The following is a 17,231-nucleotide window of genomic DNA, read 5'->3' as shown; positions in this document are numbered from 1 at the left end:
ATGTGGTCTGGAGAGCTCCACAGCAACAGGAAGAGTTAGTGGCCTGGCCCCATTGGACAAAGTTGACTGCACAACGACCCTGTCCTGTCCGAAAGTGATTCAATGTGGCCCAAGATGACGTGGAAGGTTGAAGCCAGGAGGGCAGACAGATGGCTCAGCTACAAGGGAGCGGTTTACAACATCTGTTGAAGACCACTCGACACTCCATTCCGAAATAACGGTCATATCTTCCAGCAATGGACCTAACCAGATTGGGCATCTCGAAGTCAAGCGGACTGCTGGATATGAGGTGATGTCCATGTAGAGTGGAAGTTTCTCACTGGCATAGACCTTAGCCAACACTTTTATGGTTGCTTCCTGGCAGCACAGCTGTGGAGGAGGAATGTTGCTGAGTACCGGCAGCCATGGTAAAGGAGTAGGATGTTGTGTTCCAGAGATTATGTGCATTGTTGTTTGAGCTGGACATCAGTTAACTTAGTGTGGGAAGATCGAGCCCAGACAGGAGCACAATACTCGGCTGTCGAATAACAGAGGGCCATTGCTGATGTCTTGAGTGTCTGAGGACTAGTGTCCCAGGTTGAGCCAGCCAGTTTGCAGAGTAGGTTTTTTTGAGTGCTTAGTTTTGCTGCAGTTTTCTTCAGGTGGTTGTAGAATGTCAGTGATCTGTCCAAAGTCATACCAAGGTATGTTGGTGTCGTGTCATGTTTTATTTGCTACCCATTGAGGAGAATGCAAAGATCACGGTTCGCGTTTGCATTGTTAAGGTGGAAGGCGCTGTAGACTGTCTTTGTTGTGCTTCGCTGCAGGCACCATTTCTTGAACAAGTCCATCATATCATCCAGGTCCTTGTTCATTACTCCCTCTAGATCAGCAAATGAGCGACTTCTGGTCCCAAGAGCAATGTCATCTGTATACATTAACTTGCACGACTGTTACAGGTAAGTCATTGATATAATTATTGAATAACCTTGGCGAAAGAACAGACTCTTGTGGGAGTCCATTAGTCTGATGCCTCCATGAGCTGCAGCTCTCTCTGATGTGCACTTTCAAGTGCCTGTTGCAAAGGAACAGTTTGATAGTCTCAACTATCCAGTGCGGCAATACTCTGGAAATTTTCAAAAACAGTCCTGCATGCCAGACCATGTCATGCCACTGTTAGATCCAGAAAAACAACTCCAGTTTTAAGGTTCCACCGAAACCCATTTTCAGCAAATGTAGTCAGGACAAAGACTTGATCGCAAGTGCTATGGCCATGCCTGAAGCCTGCCTGCTCAACAGTTATGATATTCTCCAAGTCAGGACCAATTCTTTAGAGAATCAGGCACTCCAGTACCTTAAAACAGGCTGAAAGCAAGGAGATCGGTCGAAAACTTGCTGCATTGTTGGGATCTTTGCAAGGCTTTGAGATCGCAGTAATTGTTGTCTGGCACCACAAAGTTGGCATGCACTTTTCCCTAACAACTCGAATGTAAAAAGCTGCAAGCCATTCCATTGCCTTCAGGCCAAGATGCTTCAGGAACTCAGGCAGGATGTGAACTAAGGGAACCTTATCCTTTAGAATGTGTAACTTAAGACAGCTTTCCTTTATTTTTATTTTGTGGGGATACATATACATGAGCAAATTGTTCACCATTCCGTACTTTACATTAAGCTCATTGTTAACATTTTTCACTTAATCACTCAGAAAAAGGCAGAATCACTCAAAAAGGGGTCTGTTTTTGTCCCTGTAAAGTCTTTCATATAGTGTTCACTGTAATATGAAGATCAGCATATTTTATAAATTTATAATTTCAGAACATGTTGATTGTCATAGAAAACTTCAAAAGGTCATGGGTAATATCCAGGTAAGATTGACTTCCTGTGCCCAGTTTATTCTTTCATAAGTGACTGTCCTATTGTTTTCGATATTGACTCATAGAGGGTTTCACCTTGGAGAAGACAAAGAATAGGAGCATTTTTCTTTTTTTCCCTAATTGTTTTGAATTTAGTATTTCTGCCACTGAAGTGTCTATGAGGAGATTTTGTTTGACACTACACTGTTTCTTTTACTACTGATTTTCATCATGTACTTAAAAATACATAATGTGTAGGTTATTTTGTACTATTCATAAACATAGTATCACTTGTCTACAATTTCTAATTAAAAGGATATTTTTTGTATAAAAAGAAAATGTAAGAGAGAGTGATTACTCTCAGGGCTTGCATTTCAGATGCACACTTCCTCCAGTAGAGATCATAAACTATTTGTGAAGTTAACAGTTTCTTGAACAACTGGAAGATATAAAACTTGTAAACAAGATTTAGAATTCTTTCTTTGAGCATTCAGTTTTAAGGTTTGAACTTTGCAGTCTGTTAATGACCTTTATTCTTGAGTAATAAATTATTAATTTAAAAACAAACAGAACATGCAAAAGAATTTTTATTTGTACAGCTAGTGCCTAAAATGTAAATATTAAAAGTTTTGCAAATATATTGTTTTCAGTTATGGATGAGAATGCTCATAACCAAAGGGGATGTTGTGTTGTATCCAAGTTTCCTACCTTTAGATTAAAATGTGTAAGAAAGTGTTGAAATTACATGCAAACTTCAAATATTGGAAAAACCCAAGAAGGCTCTAGAATGTAGAATAGACACAATGTGCCTTCTGCATATTGTAAGAGATGAATTCTGGTCAGGTGGCTCAGTGATTATTGTGTCGGACTTGTGACCAACCTGGTGAAGGTTTGAATCCTACCATTGGATCAGCCTGAGTCTGTTGCCATGGCATGTCCTTGGGCAAGGAACATTAACATCTAATTGTGTTGGTGTGGCACAAAAAACTAAACCAAACAAATATTTTAAAGTGGCTCATGTGGCATGCTTCACACTGCCTAGTTATATAAGAGGGTTGAATTACCATTTCAGGACCTGGATAATGAAGAGGAACTGATTCAGAATTCCACACGAGATATCACTCAGCTCTGTGCCGGGAATGTAATCCTGTGGACCCAGTTTCTTGAAGTGGTTACGCTAGATGAATCAATACTTACTTACCTGGCGAAGGAACATCATACGGCTAGGGTAATAAAATATTTGCCAGAAATTTTCATCATAAGTTTAGGAACGAGATGAAAACACAGAATTGCATTCACTAGAAAATTCTGTGAAGCAGATATCTCCCATTGTACTTTTAAAATTTTCTGGTACAAAGACCAACCAATTAGTCTATTCTTGATAAGGAATGTTGAATTCAGACCATTCACTATGTAAAGCAGTAATCTAATGAAATATCCATTACACAAATTATGATTTGATGAAAACTGTTCAGGTTTTCCCAGCATAGCAGCATCCTACTGAACTGCTGAACTATTCTATTTCTTCTTCAGATACATTAAGAGATCATAACAACTTATACGTACTACCATTACTTTTCAAATCAGGCTTCCCAGCTCACATTTTGAGCAGTGTGAGCTAAATGTTGTCTGGCCACAAAAGTGGCAGTCAGAGTGATCTCCCCATGATATATGGATTAGTGCCAAACCCTGTGTGTACCCCAGTTACTACTTCTGCTGGTGCTGAGTAGTGTGCTCTCCCCTGTTTAGAGATTTTGCAAGCCTTACTAAAACAGTTTGACAGATATTCAAAATTGGGCAAGTTGAGGAGTTTTCTTGTCAAGGAAGTATAATCTATCTATATTTCCAACCTTTTCATTCCTCCTTTTTTCACAGAGTCTTTCTATCTATTGTGGAATTAACACTTTATTATAAAACATTCACTCTTTTCTGTACTTAACCTCCATGGTTGATATTGCAGCCTCTTGGCTTGGGACAGTCATAGAAATTAATAATTTTTTTTGCGTTATGCAGGTAATATTTGTGTTATAGAAAACTCATGGTTGTAGCACTTATCTAGTTTTAGCTTTAGAATTTTTTATGGGATGTGGTTTACAGTGAAATATTGTGTACAGTAAAAGCTTTGGTTAAAACAGATTGTTTGCCTAAGTTTTGAAATCGCACGGATAGAGAAATAGCAGATATTTTGACATCATGGACATCAAGAGAATTGCTTGAATCAGATGGCCCTTCACTTTGAAAGTATATGGGGGGAAAGTGTGCATGTACCAAATTTCTCAGCTTAAGGCATCGTTACATCAGATAGCTAACTTCCTTGAAGACAAACAGTTCAGTAGCAATAAATGTTTACAATTCTACAATCTCCAATATGCTGCATCAGCAGGGAAGAATGGATATAGGACAAAAAAAAAAAACACCTCAGTATTCTGTCAAATATTGGTCTAAGGTGCTGACACTGTACCCAAAGTTAAATCTGTTATGGGTGTTAACCTGGTTGAGTAAGGCACTTTTTCAACTACTATTGAGAGCTTTTTTGGCTGATTGTATTAGCTACAGCAGGCAGAGTCAGCCAAGTACATACTTTGTCATTTGAACCAAACTATTTACAGTTCCAATAGGATAGGTCAGTGTCACTCATGATGAACCCTGCTTTCATTACCAAGAACAGGCACTCACTCATGAGCAGTCAGTTTTTGTAGTTAAACCACTTTCTAACTTGGGCCCTTCAACTTAAGGTTATCTACACTATCCAGTGGCTCTGAAGTGGTACCTGAAACTAACTGAGCTGTTGCAAAGAGGGTGATCCCATCTATTCTTAACGTCTGAGAGAAGGAAAGGACAATATCTCAGTGTAGGCTCTCTCATCAGAATTTACACAAAATCGGGAACTTGTTATGCATTTCAGCTCATGATGTTAGGGCAGCTGCAACAGATATTACATTTGAGTAAAACTGTTCCCTAGCTTACATTATTCACACTGGGAGATGGAGGTTGGAGTCAACTTTAACTATCTTTTCTCTCTGGGATCATTCATCCATAAGCTTCAATTACACCTGGTGGGTCCTATCGCTGCAGTACTACAGTTACCTTTCTGGGTTGTTAGGCAGATTCTTAAGGATGCAGGGTGATGACTTTCACTGGATTTGCAGGAGGAAAGTTTCCCAATTCCTAAAGCCTCATCTCAGCATATGGCATCTATGGTCCAGCGGGGTTTTTAATCTTGAAGTTGCCCCACATACCTTTGGGGACTGGCAATAGTCACTGTAGCATAATGATATGTAACTCCCTCCACCTCATATTTGTTCTCCTAAGGTATTATGATTGGATTGAAAGCAGTTTTTATTGTCAGATTTGTTTCTTTCATAATACAGTGATTACTGTATATCTTAGACAAAATTTTTAAAAAAGATTTATTTTCCTGTCCCAGAACTTCTGGTAAACTTTTTTCACCTAGGTCATTATCCCAAGGCCAAAGAAATGAAATAAATTTGTGTTGAATTTGCACCGTTCCCCGCTCACTGCATGTTACAATAAAATAGATAAAAGAATGCTTATTTGATAATACAGTACATCCCATTTATCTTGACATCCTTGGGCCCAAGGTAATGATGTCGACATAAGTGGCTGTTGAGATGGGGGGGGGGGCTGAAAAATAATCAAAACTTAGCAGACAAGTGAAATTTGTCTGTATGGGGTAACTTATCTACAGTGTGTAGGATTTACACTGAGAAAATAAACAATGGAAATTTTGATTAAATGAAGAAAAAGATTGAACCAGTTTGAAATACACTTGTATATTGACAACTTGTATTTGTATTACCTATGTGTTAACCAATCAACAATACATGAAGTATACAGTACATGCACATAAAAAATCCATGAATATATGGGTATTGATCACATGTTAAAAAATTCCTATATCAGTCACATACCATTAGAAAATACATCCAGTGTGTTTGTGTGTGTGTGTGTGTGATATGCTCATATTTTTTTCTGTTAACTTTACATTGTTAGAATCGTTCAGTATTTTATGATATTGCACACCTTCATATTGCATTCACGTGCATAAAGGAACTACTTTCTGTTGTAAACAATGGATGCAGATGCCAGCACTTTTGATTTGTAAACAAACCATTTACACTCACGTAGTAGGCACTTTACATTTTGGTTGTTTAAATTTGTTTCTGAATGAAGTAAAGCAGATATTTCATGGACTGCCACATACCAGCTGCTTTGGCACATTCCGCGTTAACATTTTTGATACAATGTTTTGGATTTAGGCTAGCTATACAGTAGACGCCAGAAAGGGTCCTTACAAATAACATCCAAGTGACAAGGCATAAACTGTCTTCTTTCGCTGGTAATAAGCATGGCCAAAAAATATACTTACAGTTTTACATCCTGAATTTCCTCAAAATGTACTTAATTAGTTCTGCAAATCCAAATTACATGAGCCATGTCATAGGTTCTCAATCTTGATTACACATTACGAAATTGTACTGTAATTTCGAATATAAGTGTAATCATATCCTCCTTACTGCACTCAAAATGAAATAAGCACTAAATTCCATAGCGTCTTTTTGATAATTGCAATTGAAAGACTTCGTATTTTTCCCACATTATGATTTCAAACATTCAATGACAGAAACAGAAACACATTTGCAGATGTCAACAGGCATCTCCCTCGCTCCTTCAATCCGATGTATTTCATGTGGAATTGTCACATATAAATCCAGTCCTTAATCACGAAATTTCGTAGAATTGAAAAAAAATACCAAAATCTATTCATTCCAGATCAGATGGAAAAGTTGTTGCAATACACATTCATTCACAGTATGACTCCAAATTTCAATTTTAACTAGACATGCCATTTTCTTTCGAAAGTTATGTCGAGTGTGCGACTAAGTTCCAATTTATCTGGGCAGAGCAGTAATAAAGTTGTTGTGTAATGATGAATCTGCGCTTGTGTATTTAGTTTGGAATATGGCATACATTCAGTTACTTTGTTTCTTGTTGTGTATTTTGGTAATATAATTAAGTAATAGGTAGAATAAGAAAATGAGCATATAATAAAAAGGTTACTACATATATATATATATATATATATATATATATATATATATATATATATATATGTATAAAGGGTTGTCTCATTTTATGCACTGTATAATCCCATGTAAACCAACACATGTGACTAAACTATTAATTATGCATTGTGTCCACATGGCTGTTAGTTGTTACAGTATTTACATTCTACATGTACTTAAATTGGCCTAGATTTTTTGCTGCCTTAGACATCAAACATAAACTTAATGAGGCTATCAAGGGAAGAGGCTACTCACATGGAAATGAAAACCTGGCACCAAATTTTGTACAAATTAAGCATAAGTTAGACATTTTATTTTCTAAAACACTTACAAAATTCCAGAATAGAGTAATACATATAATTAAGATTATCCTGCAGAAAATGAAACTTGCATGACACAATACATTTTTTCCAATCACTGCTAACTTTGGAAAAGGCAATAATCTATCAGATATGCTTATGCTGATAAAATTATTCATGTTTGGAAGTAAACACATTATTTTGTATATTTTTTTTAAATTTCAGATTAAACGGTTTGCAGAGGCTTTCTTCACTCATGATTATCCAAAGAATGACTGTCTGGCCTGTTATGAGCCAAGGTATGGAAAACAATCTCTATGACTGTCATAGTTGACCCAATGACCTCACCTGCATGTATTAATTCCTGTATCCCATAATTTAAAAACTTTTCAGGCAGTTTGTCATAATTCCTCGCCAGGGAATATACTTCCCATTTCAGAGGCTTTCTTCACTCATGATTATCCAAAGAATGAATGTCTGGCCCTGTTATGAGCCAAGGTATGGAAAACAATCTCCATGACTGTCATAGTTGACCCAATGACCTCACCTGCCTGTATTAATTCCTGTATCCCATAATTTAGAAACTTTTCAGGCAATTTGTCATAATTCCTCGCCAGGGAATATACTTGCCATTTCAGAGGCTTTCTTCACTCATGATTATCCAAAGAATGACTGTCTGGCCTGTTATGAGCCAAGGTATGGACAACAATCTCCATGACTGTCATAGTTGACCCAATGACCTGAACTGTATCCTATTATTTAGAAACTTTTCAGGCAATTTATCATAATTCCTCACCAGGGAATATACTTGCCATTTCAGGTTTCTAGTGAAATAGTTTTAATACAGAGATTTGAAGTTATTCTCTCTATATTTTTATATCTTCTGCCATATCCTTGAAGGGGGGAATATATAGTTACTAAACAAAAACTAACGACAAAAGATATTTTGTTTTCAGACTATTTATGTCCTTAGGTCATTCAGGGAACTTTGGCTTCATGCATTATGCTACTACGTGTAGGTGAGGGGTTTTATTAGGTCACATGTCGACACACAAACACATGCACACACATTTTCATTTCAAACATGGATTTTGTTTGAGAAAGGAATTTTGGTAGACATATTGTTATTGGGATAAAGATAGTCTGGTTAGATTATCAGGTGAATTTGTAGGTTTTTAAATTTTTGCACATTTTGGAACATTTTGGCTAGAGACATATTTTGACAACAAAAAAAGTTGCTGATGGGATTAAGCAAAACCCACTTCCAATAGACAGATGAAATTTATTTTTGATGTTTGTATGTACACGTAGATGATCAGCTTAAATTTTCATGCATTTGCACCAATATTTCAAGTTTTTATAAATTGTTGAATTTATTTTTGGGACTTTGTCCTTTTAGTTGGTATTTCTACATTGTGGGTATCCATGTAGTACAAACTTAAATCTTATTGCATTTAAATAGTTTTAGTTGATATTTCTACATTGTGGGTATCCATGTAGTACAAACTTAAATCTTATTGCATTTAAATAGTTTTAGTTCATATTTCTACATTGTGTGTATCCATGTCTTACAAACTTAAATCTTGTTACAGTTAAATAGTTGATTTCCATGTGGCTAATGTCATGTGGTAGATGGTGTCATTGTGGTAATATTAAGTATAACAGTGGCTGTCCTTGTGGCTAATATGTGTGATAGGTGGTTACCTTGTGGTAATACTAGGTGTAACATTAGCTGTCCTTGTGGCTAATATGTGTGATAGGTGGCATTCTGGTGGCTAATATGTGTGATTGGTGGCATTCTGGTAGCTAATATGTGTGATTGGTGGTGTCCTTGTTGTAATATTAAGTGTAACAGTGGCTGTCATTGTGGCTAATATGTCTGATAGGTGGCATCCTAGTGGATAATACTAAGTGTGACAGTTTGGATTCATGTTGGTACATGAATGTCTAAATGGCAGCAGTGGATATTCACATTGTGACAAGACTTGTTTTAAAAATGTCCTTTATTTTTTTGGCTGCTTCAGTTTCAAAATCTTACTGAAATGACCCTTAAATTGTAAACTTGAGGTATAATAGCAAAAATTGTTAGGTCTGGTTCTGGGTTTTCATATTAGATTCAGTGGATATGGTCAAAGGATCTGACTAGCTGTATTGGAATACCTGAGATGCTTTAATTTGTCCATGCTTTTTGTGCAAAATGGCAATAATATCAAGTTTTGCTGATAGTATTCGGAGATTAGCATCATACAGAGTTTTAAAAAATCAGCACAGAAGTTTAAAAAAAGGAATTTCAGACCCATAGCTTTGCTTAGAAATATTTTTACATTTATTGGTATAGCATGTCATGTTGATTTGAGTATTGCATAGTGTACCTTCATTGCATCAGATCACATTTTTGAACATTTTCAAATGCATATTTTCCAAAAATAAACATTAGCAGTTCATAATATAATGTTATAACATACTGAAAATTGGGCTAACTTTGTGGAAATATGTTAACTTTGTGGAGATATGTTGACTGCCTTACCAAGAAGCACTTGTTAGGTTCTGCACGTCTGGAGTAGCATAGATGCCATGTGTAATAAAGTTCAAGACAAAGGTACAGTATGGACCTATCTGGAACATCCTAGTCTTTTTCCAGTGTGAATCAAATAATTTTGTCTCTCTGAAAGAGACTCAGAGGGAATTGTAGTGGTACTTCCCATACTGGAAAGTTTTTTTATAAATGAACATCAGACTCCATGTGCAAAGAAATAATATATGCTGAAAATAACGCTGAATGACATTTGGTCAGTCAATGAAATACCTGCACTGTGACATTAATCAAGGTATTATGATTTAATGACAATGACAGACTTGGTGGCTGATAAAAATGGCCATTATTTACATCCGAGGATTCTAGTGTGTGATGGAAAAGGCTGAAGACATTAAAATTAAATGTAGACCATGTGTTCCGTCAACCTAATCATAGATATTTAAGAATGCCTTACTTTTAGTATTTTAGTATCTTCTTTATGAATGTTTAAGATTCTGCCATTGTTTACTTATTGATTTTGCATTACAACCATGATTTGAAATTTTCTCAACAGCTACCATGGTCATAGTGATTTTGCCACCATGGTTCGAGCATCAACTTATCTGCGCAGTCTTCCCCCTATTAATGTGGAGTGCCTGGAACTTGATGGAGATCATACCACACTTCCAATCATCTTTGAGGATGTCTACATGGACCACAAAGCTTCAGTTGTTGGTAAGTTTACTATGTTTTGTAAATGTACTTTATTTGTAGCTACTAAAACTATCAAGTTTCTTTTGGTAACTTATTTGATGGGAATTTAAATTTGTGGATTTACTATTTGTATTTTGGTATTTGTCAGCGAATTTGCCAAATCATGGCGATTCATTGTTGCAGATGGACTCCATCATGAATTATGGTTTATCATAAGACGTTTTCAATATGATGCTTCCTTCACCCATCACATATTTTGAGGGGCCCCGAGTAGCCGAGTGGTCTACAGTGCTCACCATTACGGATCAATGCCATCTCATCTCTGTCTGCATCGGTTCGAGTCTCGGATTCGGCTAATGTGGTTATGTGAGAAAGCTTGCCAGTAGCTTCTCGTGGGTCGGTGGTTCTTTCCGGGGTTTTTCCGGGTTCTTCCTCCACCATTAATACTGGCCGCCATATATAGCCTATCTTGTGCTGAAAAATGGTGTTAAACCTTACAACAACAACAACAACATATTTTGATATGATGTATAACTTAATGATGTTACACGGGGAATAGAATCTTTGGCATTGAGTGTAGTTCAAGTCATACCAGTGAACAGTTTTCAGGAAAAAGAAATCATCTGCATAATTTGTATTGTGATAAATTGAAAACTGCAATTATGGTTACTGTGGATTTTCTTATTTTTGTGTATATCATTACTCATAATTATCAGTATCACAATTTTAGCAGCAGTATGTTATTTGGTGGATATACTTACAAACTTAGCTTGGGCTAAACAGATTTGATACGAATAGGCTGACTGCAAAATTGAACTTGCCTCGAGAGATTTGAACTTGCCCAAAAGATAACAATATAAAAGCACAATAAATGTTAAAAATAATGCAAAAAAAAAGATACTGAACTATGTTATATTTATCATACAAATAAATAACTTTATTTGTTTTCTTTGTATCTTTTTCCATAGATGCTCCCAGTGCACATCATCACATGGTTTGCGATGTTGTAGCCGGTAGTCCCTAATGTACTAATGTACCAATGACCTGAATTGTATTGATGTGCCAACAGTCTTTTATTGAATCACAGTAATATGATCCAATATTTCCTTGTTTGAATTCACTACAGTTCCAAGTTAATATCTCTTTCCAAGAATATTATAGAACACTTTGTATTTCCAGAGAAGAATAATTTGAATTCAGTAATTTCACCCAAATCAAATACTGAACACAATAATACAACAGATTCTGCAAGATCTTACAGAATGAATAAATAATATTTCCAGTGAACAGTTTTGGGCACAGGCCCAAGCCTAGTAATTTAAAAACAAGTACAAGCCCAGACTCCAATTTCAATATGCTCAAAATTTCCCGTTTTTATTTTTCACACATAATTGTAATTGCTAAAATTTAAATATAAATTCAATAGGGGTTTGAAGGTAATGCAGTTGTTAGTGTTCATCACTACACTCACTAGAGACTGGATTATCCTAGTGTTTAAACTTCTCTGCTGGATTCTCTGAGCCAGTCATAGTCAGAGCTAAGTTGGCATATGTTGTTTGCAGTATGTGCAGTGTATTATTTGCCTCTCCCCCACTTGTTTCTATCGTTATCATGTTGCACAAAGTAAAACTGTCGACCAGTTCTGAAATTTTTGTTTGTTGGGCTTTGCTGATACTATTTATATCTCATTGCTTCCTGAATCGGTTTAAAAAATTAATTGCACTTGGTCACTATTCTGATAATCGAAATGATCATGCTTTGCATTTTATTTATGCAGTAAAATCTGACTTCAAAGAAACGTTGCTGCTGTTCACAAACTTGTCTAAAACCTTTAATACATATGGCTTAAGCATTTTTACCCAAGGCAATGATACATACTACCTTTTGTTCTCCTACACGCATGTAGCATCTCTTTGATTTACCTATTGGGTTGTTCCAGATCATGAGCATACCTTTGCAAATGAGCACAATGGGCTAACCCACTGCAGTCTTCAAACACATCTCACAAGCTATTGTCAGCCAATTAAGTAATATGTGAAATGGTGGTTTATAGCTTGATCTCTTTGCCTTTTGATTACCACAGTTTAAACTGCCCATTGAATAGTTTTGCATCAGCTTCAGTCATGACTGTTTACTGTTTATATATGCTACATGTAACTGGCATATATAGATAGTGGCATTTTTTAAATTATTTTCGAAGATTACTAAAAATTGTTTTCTTGAAACATGACCATGTCATGGGGTTTGGGAGCACAAATCATGTTTTTAGCATGACATGCCATGTTACAGTTTGATTAACGTCAGATCTCTTCACGTAAGACAGTGGTGATCAGATTTTAATCAGATTGTGCTGTGTTAAGGCAGGTATGGCCATATCTAGAATATAAATTTCTGCATTTCATCAGTGTAATCAAAGTTTTCTCTGACAAATTTGATTTTTTTTTCTATTGCAAGCTTGATAGTTACCTATTTTAAAATACTGGATGGTCCCAATCAGAAATTAGAGGGGCCTGGAAATCAGGCTATCAGACTTTTTTAGTTCAGAAACAATATTGTATAAAATGCAATAAAACAGAAAAGAATAACTAGGATGAAGGCCATAAGTTCATTTCTAGACAAATCCAAGTAATTATTAGAAGGTCTGTTACTAAAATTAATACTAAAGTATGTGATCAGTATAATGTCATTGATTTGGAAGAAGATACTGATTAATATTTATCATACACTCACAGAGAAATTTAAACTATGCATTAGTCATTTACAAAATAAAATAAAATATTATTCTGGTCAGGTAGATAGTAAACTTAATTTTGGACAAGGTCACCTACAAGATACAGTTATACAGAACCCACAGTATATAATGAATAAAAAAACAAACTAACAAACAATGCAAATTAAATATACATCTCTCCATTAACACTTTCCCATGTTACATGTTTAGGCTTGAATAAACAGTAAAACAAGAGTGAAAACAACAAGCTTTGAAATATTTAACAAATTATTTATTTCCCTGGAAAAATACTGTAAAAATGAAAAAACAAGAACTTAAGTTTTAAGTATCAAATCCCAGAATAATCCACGAATAAAATTTTAGAAATCGTAATAATAAAATGTTCTAATGAATTCAAGTTCGAGTCCCAACAAAGAATCCAAGATGGAAGGCGATGATGTATGCTGTATCCTGTTCAATGTTGTTGTCTACAGTTCCTTGTAGAAACTCAATTAATAATCCTCTGGTTTTGGAAATTCAAATAAAAATTTTAAGAAATGTCTTTGTTCAAGAATTCTGTTTGAGCACACAAATTTCTCCCAGAAAAAAGAATTAATCCTTTTGAATCCAAATAATTCGAAATAACTACAAAAAGCAACAACAAAAGAACACCTTGACTTCAAGTGTTATAAGCCCAGACTGAGATTATTTCTCTAAAACAATGGTTATACAGTAATTTTGAGGCACAGAATGCATACCTGTATGAGGGTAACGTGATCATGTTTCAGTCACATACTCTTAGCATGGCCCTGACAGAAACCAATCATTTTACCTGCCAACCCTTTTTTTTTGTTGCTGTAAGTCTTATAAAAATTACCCTTAAAATACGGACTTACAGAATAAAGCAAAAGCTATGGAAATAATAATGTTGAGGTAAAATCTGGATAACTAGCTCATCTGTGTTTGATTGGGATCCAGATTTCATAATAGATTTAGTGGAGTTAATTAGGGAACAAGACTAACTTTATGGCAGTACCTCAGAAGCTTTAAACAGTACACATTTTTTCATGACAAGCAGCTTCATGATCAAACTGTTGATTTTAGAAATTTTGAGCAATGGCATCCAACAATTAATATATGTTGAAGATTAAAGAGAAAATAAGCCTCTTAAAAGTGTTAATAATCAGTACAGAAGAATAAAAAGGAATATTCAGATTCTTATAAATAAAAGCAACAATGGACACAATTACATTTATAGGATATCACGTGTCAATTTGAGTATGTCTAATGTCTTATGTTGGTTTCTTAAAAATAGAATTTATTCAACTGATTTAAATACAACTTTTATATAACACTAATTGCCATTAATGGTCTTGTGTATAACACTGTAATGGCCATATATGGTCTTGTGTATAGCACTGTAATGGCCATCTATGGTCCAACTAATGTTAGGAGAAATATCAACAAGTTCCCAATTAACATTGCAGTTTTTCTCAAATTTGAGGAATTCATAAACTTTTCATTTAGTAGTTTAAGCATTTATGAATATTTGGTCCTTTAAATCTCCACCCTAATAAAAAATTTCCCAAATAAAATTATCTTGTGCAAAAAAATAATTTGAGGATGAATATTGGACAATTTTATCAAAATGGAGAAAAGGTTCATAAATTCAAATGCTTTATTTATTCATTGAACTTAGTTTCCATCTGGTGTTTAATTTCAGATATGACAGATTTGGCAGTGAAATTTGGTCCAAAGTCCAGTCCAGATTTAAAACCAAAACCTCAGAATTCTCCCTCCTCACAGATGAAACCAAAGAAAAATTTTATTAAGAATATCAAACCAGACTCATTCAAAAGGCCGTCATATTCATGTATTGAAGCTGAATCACAGAAAAATCATCCCAGTGATGTAGTTCTAGTAGGCTATAGACAAAAGATGTCGCGTATTGAAGTGAACCCCACTAAGAACTTGAGACTAATTGAGCTAGGAACCCTTAGTCCATGTCTGTCTTCTACTGATAATGAAGTGCCTTCTGTGGGGAGAAGAAGAAGTACAGAATCTCTTCCAGAGTATGTCAAGGTGGCCAGAAGGTCTTTGCGAGAGAAAAAACGACATGCCAAATCTTCTATAATTACAGCAGACTTTGGTGGCTCTGATCCTAATTTTAGGGCTGTTAGACTACTTGAGCATGTGCCTCGTGGAAAATTTCAGCGGTCCAATACAGATCCAATTTCCTCATTAACTGTGTCAACTCGGGACAGAGAAGGGGTGAAAAGTTTGCCCTCAGAGACGAGCACATTGTCAGGTTCAAAAGAATACAGTAATTCAAAAGATAGGACCAGCACAGGATTGCCAAACTCATCCTTAAAAAATACAGAGACTGCTAGTATTAAAAAGCATCTTGATTTTGAAGATGATCTGAACAAAAGTCTTAACAAATGTCTTTCTGATGCTTTAGGAGATGATGAGGGTGATGATGATGATGATGATGATGATCATAGCGATGATGACAGCAATGTTCAGAATGGATATGATGATTTTTTTGAAGATTCCTTTGGGAAGAACAGCTCAGATGTTCTCTCTCCTTCCACTGGACAGTCTCCTAACTCAGATTTAGTACCTACTGTTGATGTAGGAAAGACTAAAAGAACAAAGCAGGGTCTCACTGTAGCAGACATTGTTACTAAAAGTGATATTGATATAAAATTTAGTACCTCTAAAAGCAATGGGAGTGATTCAGTTCAGTTTTCCATGACCAAAGAGTCTACTGAAATTAATTCAGGTTCGCTGTTTTCACAGGTAGACACAGACTTGAGTAAGTACCTTAGGAGAGACAAGTCTGGCTCCAGTCCAAATCTTCAAGCACCAACACCAGTGACCGGTTCACTGGCAAGTTTATCTAAAGACAGTGGAATTATCACACATGGATCTGAGGATCAATCTGATTCTGATCAGGAGGAGGTCACAGTGATCCAGCTGCTCAAGGAAGAATATCAGAAATCTAATCAGAGGATGGATGATACAGATTCATTTGTGACCGAAGACTCCATGTTGCATAATTCAGGGATTACAAAGTTAGTTGTAAGCCACAGTTACTACAAAGCATCAAGTGACTCCAATATCCTTAGATCAGTTGACTACCAAAATGTTCAGTCGGACCAACGAGTGAGCAGAAGTTCAGAAGTCATTGCCTCATCATCATCTTTTCCAGATCTGACAAAATGCACTGCATCTAGTCCTTCTAAACTTGTATCGGACCAAGTTTGTCACAGTACTGTCAAGTTAGTATATTCACCCTCATATACTTTAGTGATGTTCCATGTTAGTCATTTGTTTTATTTAATTCAGACTATGTTGTACAGAATCTTAAATCATTACCTTTTATATTGTTTGCTGTGTACTCTCAGTTCCTAAGAATGGTCTGCACTTCTGTTAATGCCGGATAAAATATATATGTGCTTCTGGTTACATTGAAACAAAATTAGGGTAATTAGGTTGGTACAGTTTTGGGGTTATTTTTTTGGTCAGGACAGATTTAAGTGAAGCATAAACCAAAAAATAAGTGTCATTCACGTCCAGCATGTAACTTTGACAATTGTTAAATCCTGTTAATTTTTTTCCCTGAAAGTTTTTCATTTTTCCAATATTTTTTTCAACCCCCAAAATAATGGGTCAGCAGGAAAAAAGGGGGAGAACGACACATAATTTTTTTTTTGGCCTAATTGGAACTTTTCAGTATTTAATTTGGTTGACCTTTGGCATTGAAAGTGAGTCAAAATATGTAAAGTGACATAAATTTTAATTCCAAGAGAAACTGATATTACTGACAGTTGGTTACAGCCTTTGATGTTTATTGACAGCTTCTATAGAACCATTTGAATACCACATTGGTTATATACAGTTCCACATGTCTCATGCCTGAGACAAGCTCAAACATGGCTCAGGAAAAATCAGATTTGCAAGGTGCATGTCCACTAATGGACAAGTTAGAAAAATTTTAGAGAGAGAGGTCCTGTTCAGTTCTTAATGTTTTATACTCAGCTATGAAGACACAGTACAAATATCAGCACC

The 17,231-nt window shown here is 35.6% G+C and overlaps 1 protein-coding gene across 1 annotated transcript in view; it reads left to right on the top strand.

Moving 5' to 3' along the window:
- Positions 1-17,231, top strand: part of LOC149806566 (protein FAM135A-like) — a 119,399-nt gene that overhangs the window by 38,393 nt on the left and 63,775 nt on the right. The window contains exons 9-13 of the mRNA XM_089954706.1: positions 1,795-1,844; positions 2,905-3,060; positions 7,444-7,517; positions 10,308-10,468; positions 14,881-16,441. Coding sequence (XP_089810832.1) covers positions 1,795-1,844; positions 2,905-3,060; positions 7,444-7,517; positions 10,308-10,468; positions 14,881-16,441 — 2,002 coding nt within the window. The remainder of the gene's footprint in view (positions 1-1,794; positions 1,845-2,904; positions 3,061-7,443; positions 7,518-10,307; positions 10,469-14,880; positions 16,442-17,231) is intronic.

The sequence above is a fragment of the Sinohyriopsis cumingii genome, chromosome 1 (genome assembly GCF_028554795.1).
Source record: "Sinohyriopsis cumingii isolate HCF-2022 chromosome 1, ASM2855479v2, whole genome shotgun sequence".
Taxonomy (NCBI): domain Eukaryota; kingdom Metazoa; phylum Mollusca; class Bivalvia; order Unionida; family Unionidae; genus Sinohyriopsis; species Sinohyriopsis cumingii.
The sequence above is the reverse complement of the archived record's forward strand: the minus strand, read 5'-3'. Positions and strand labels throughout refer to the sequence as shown.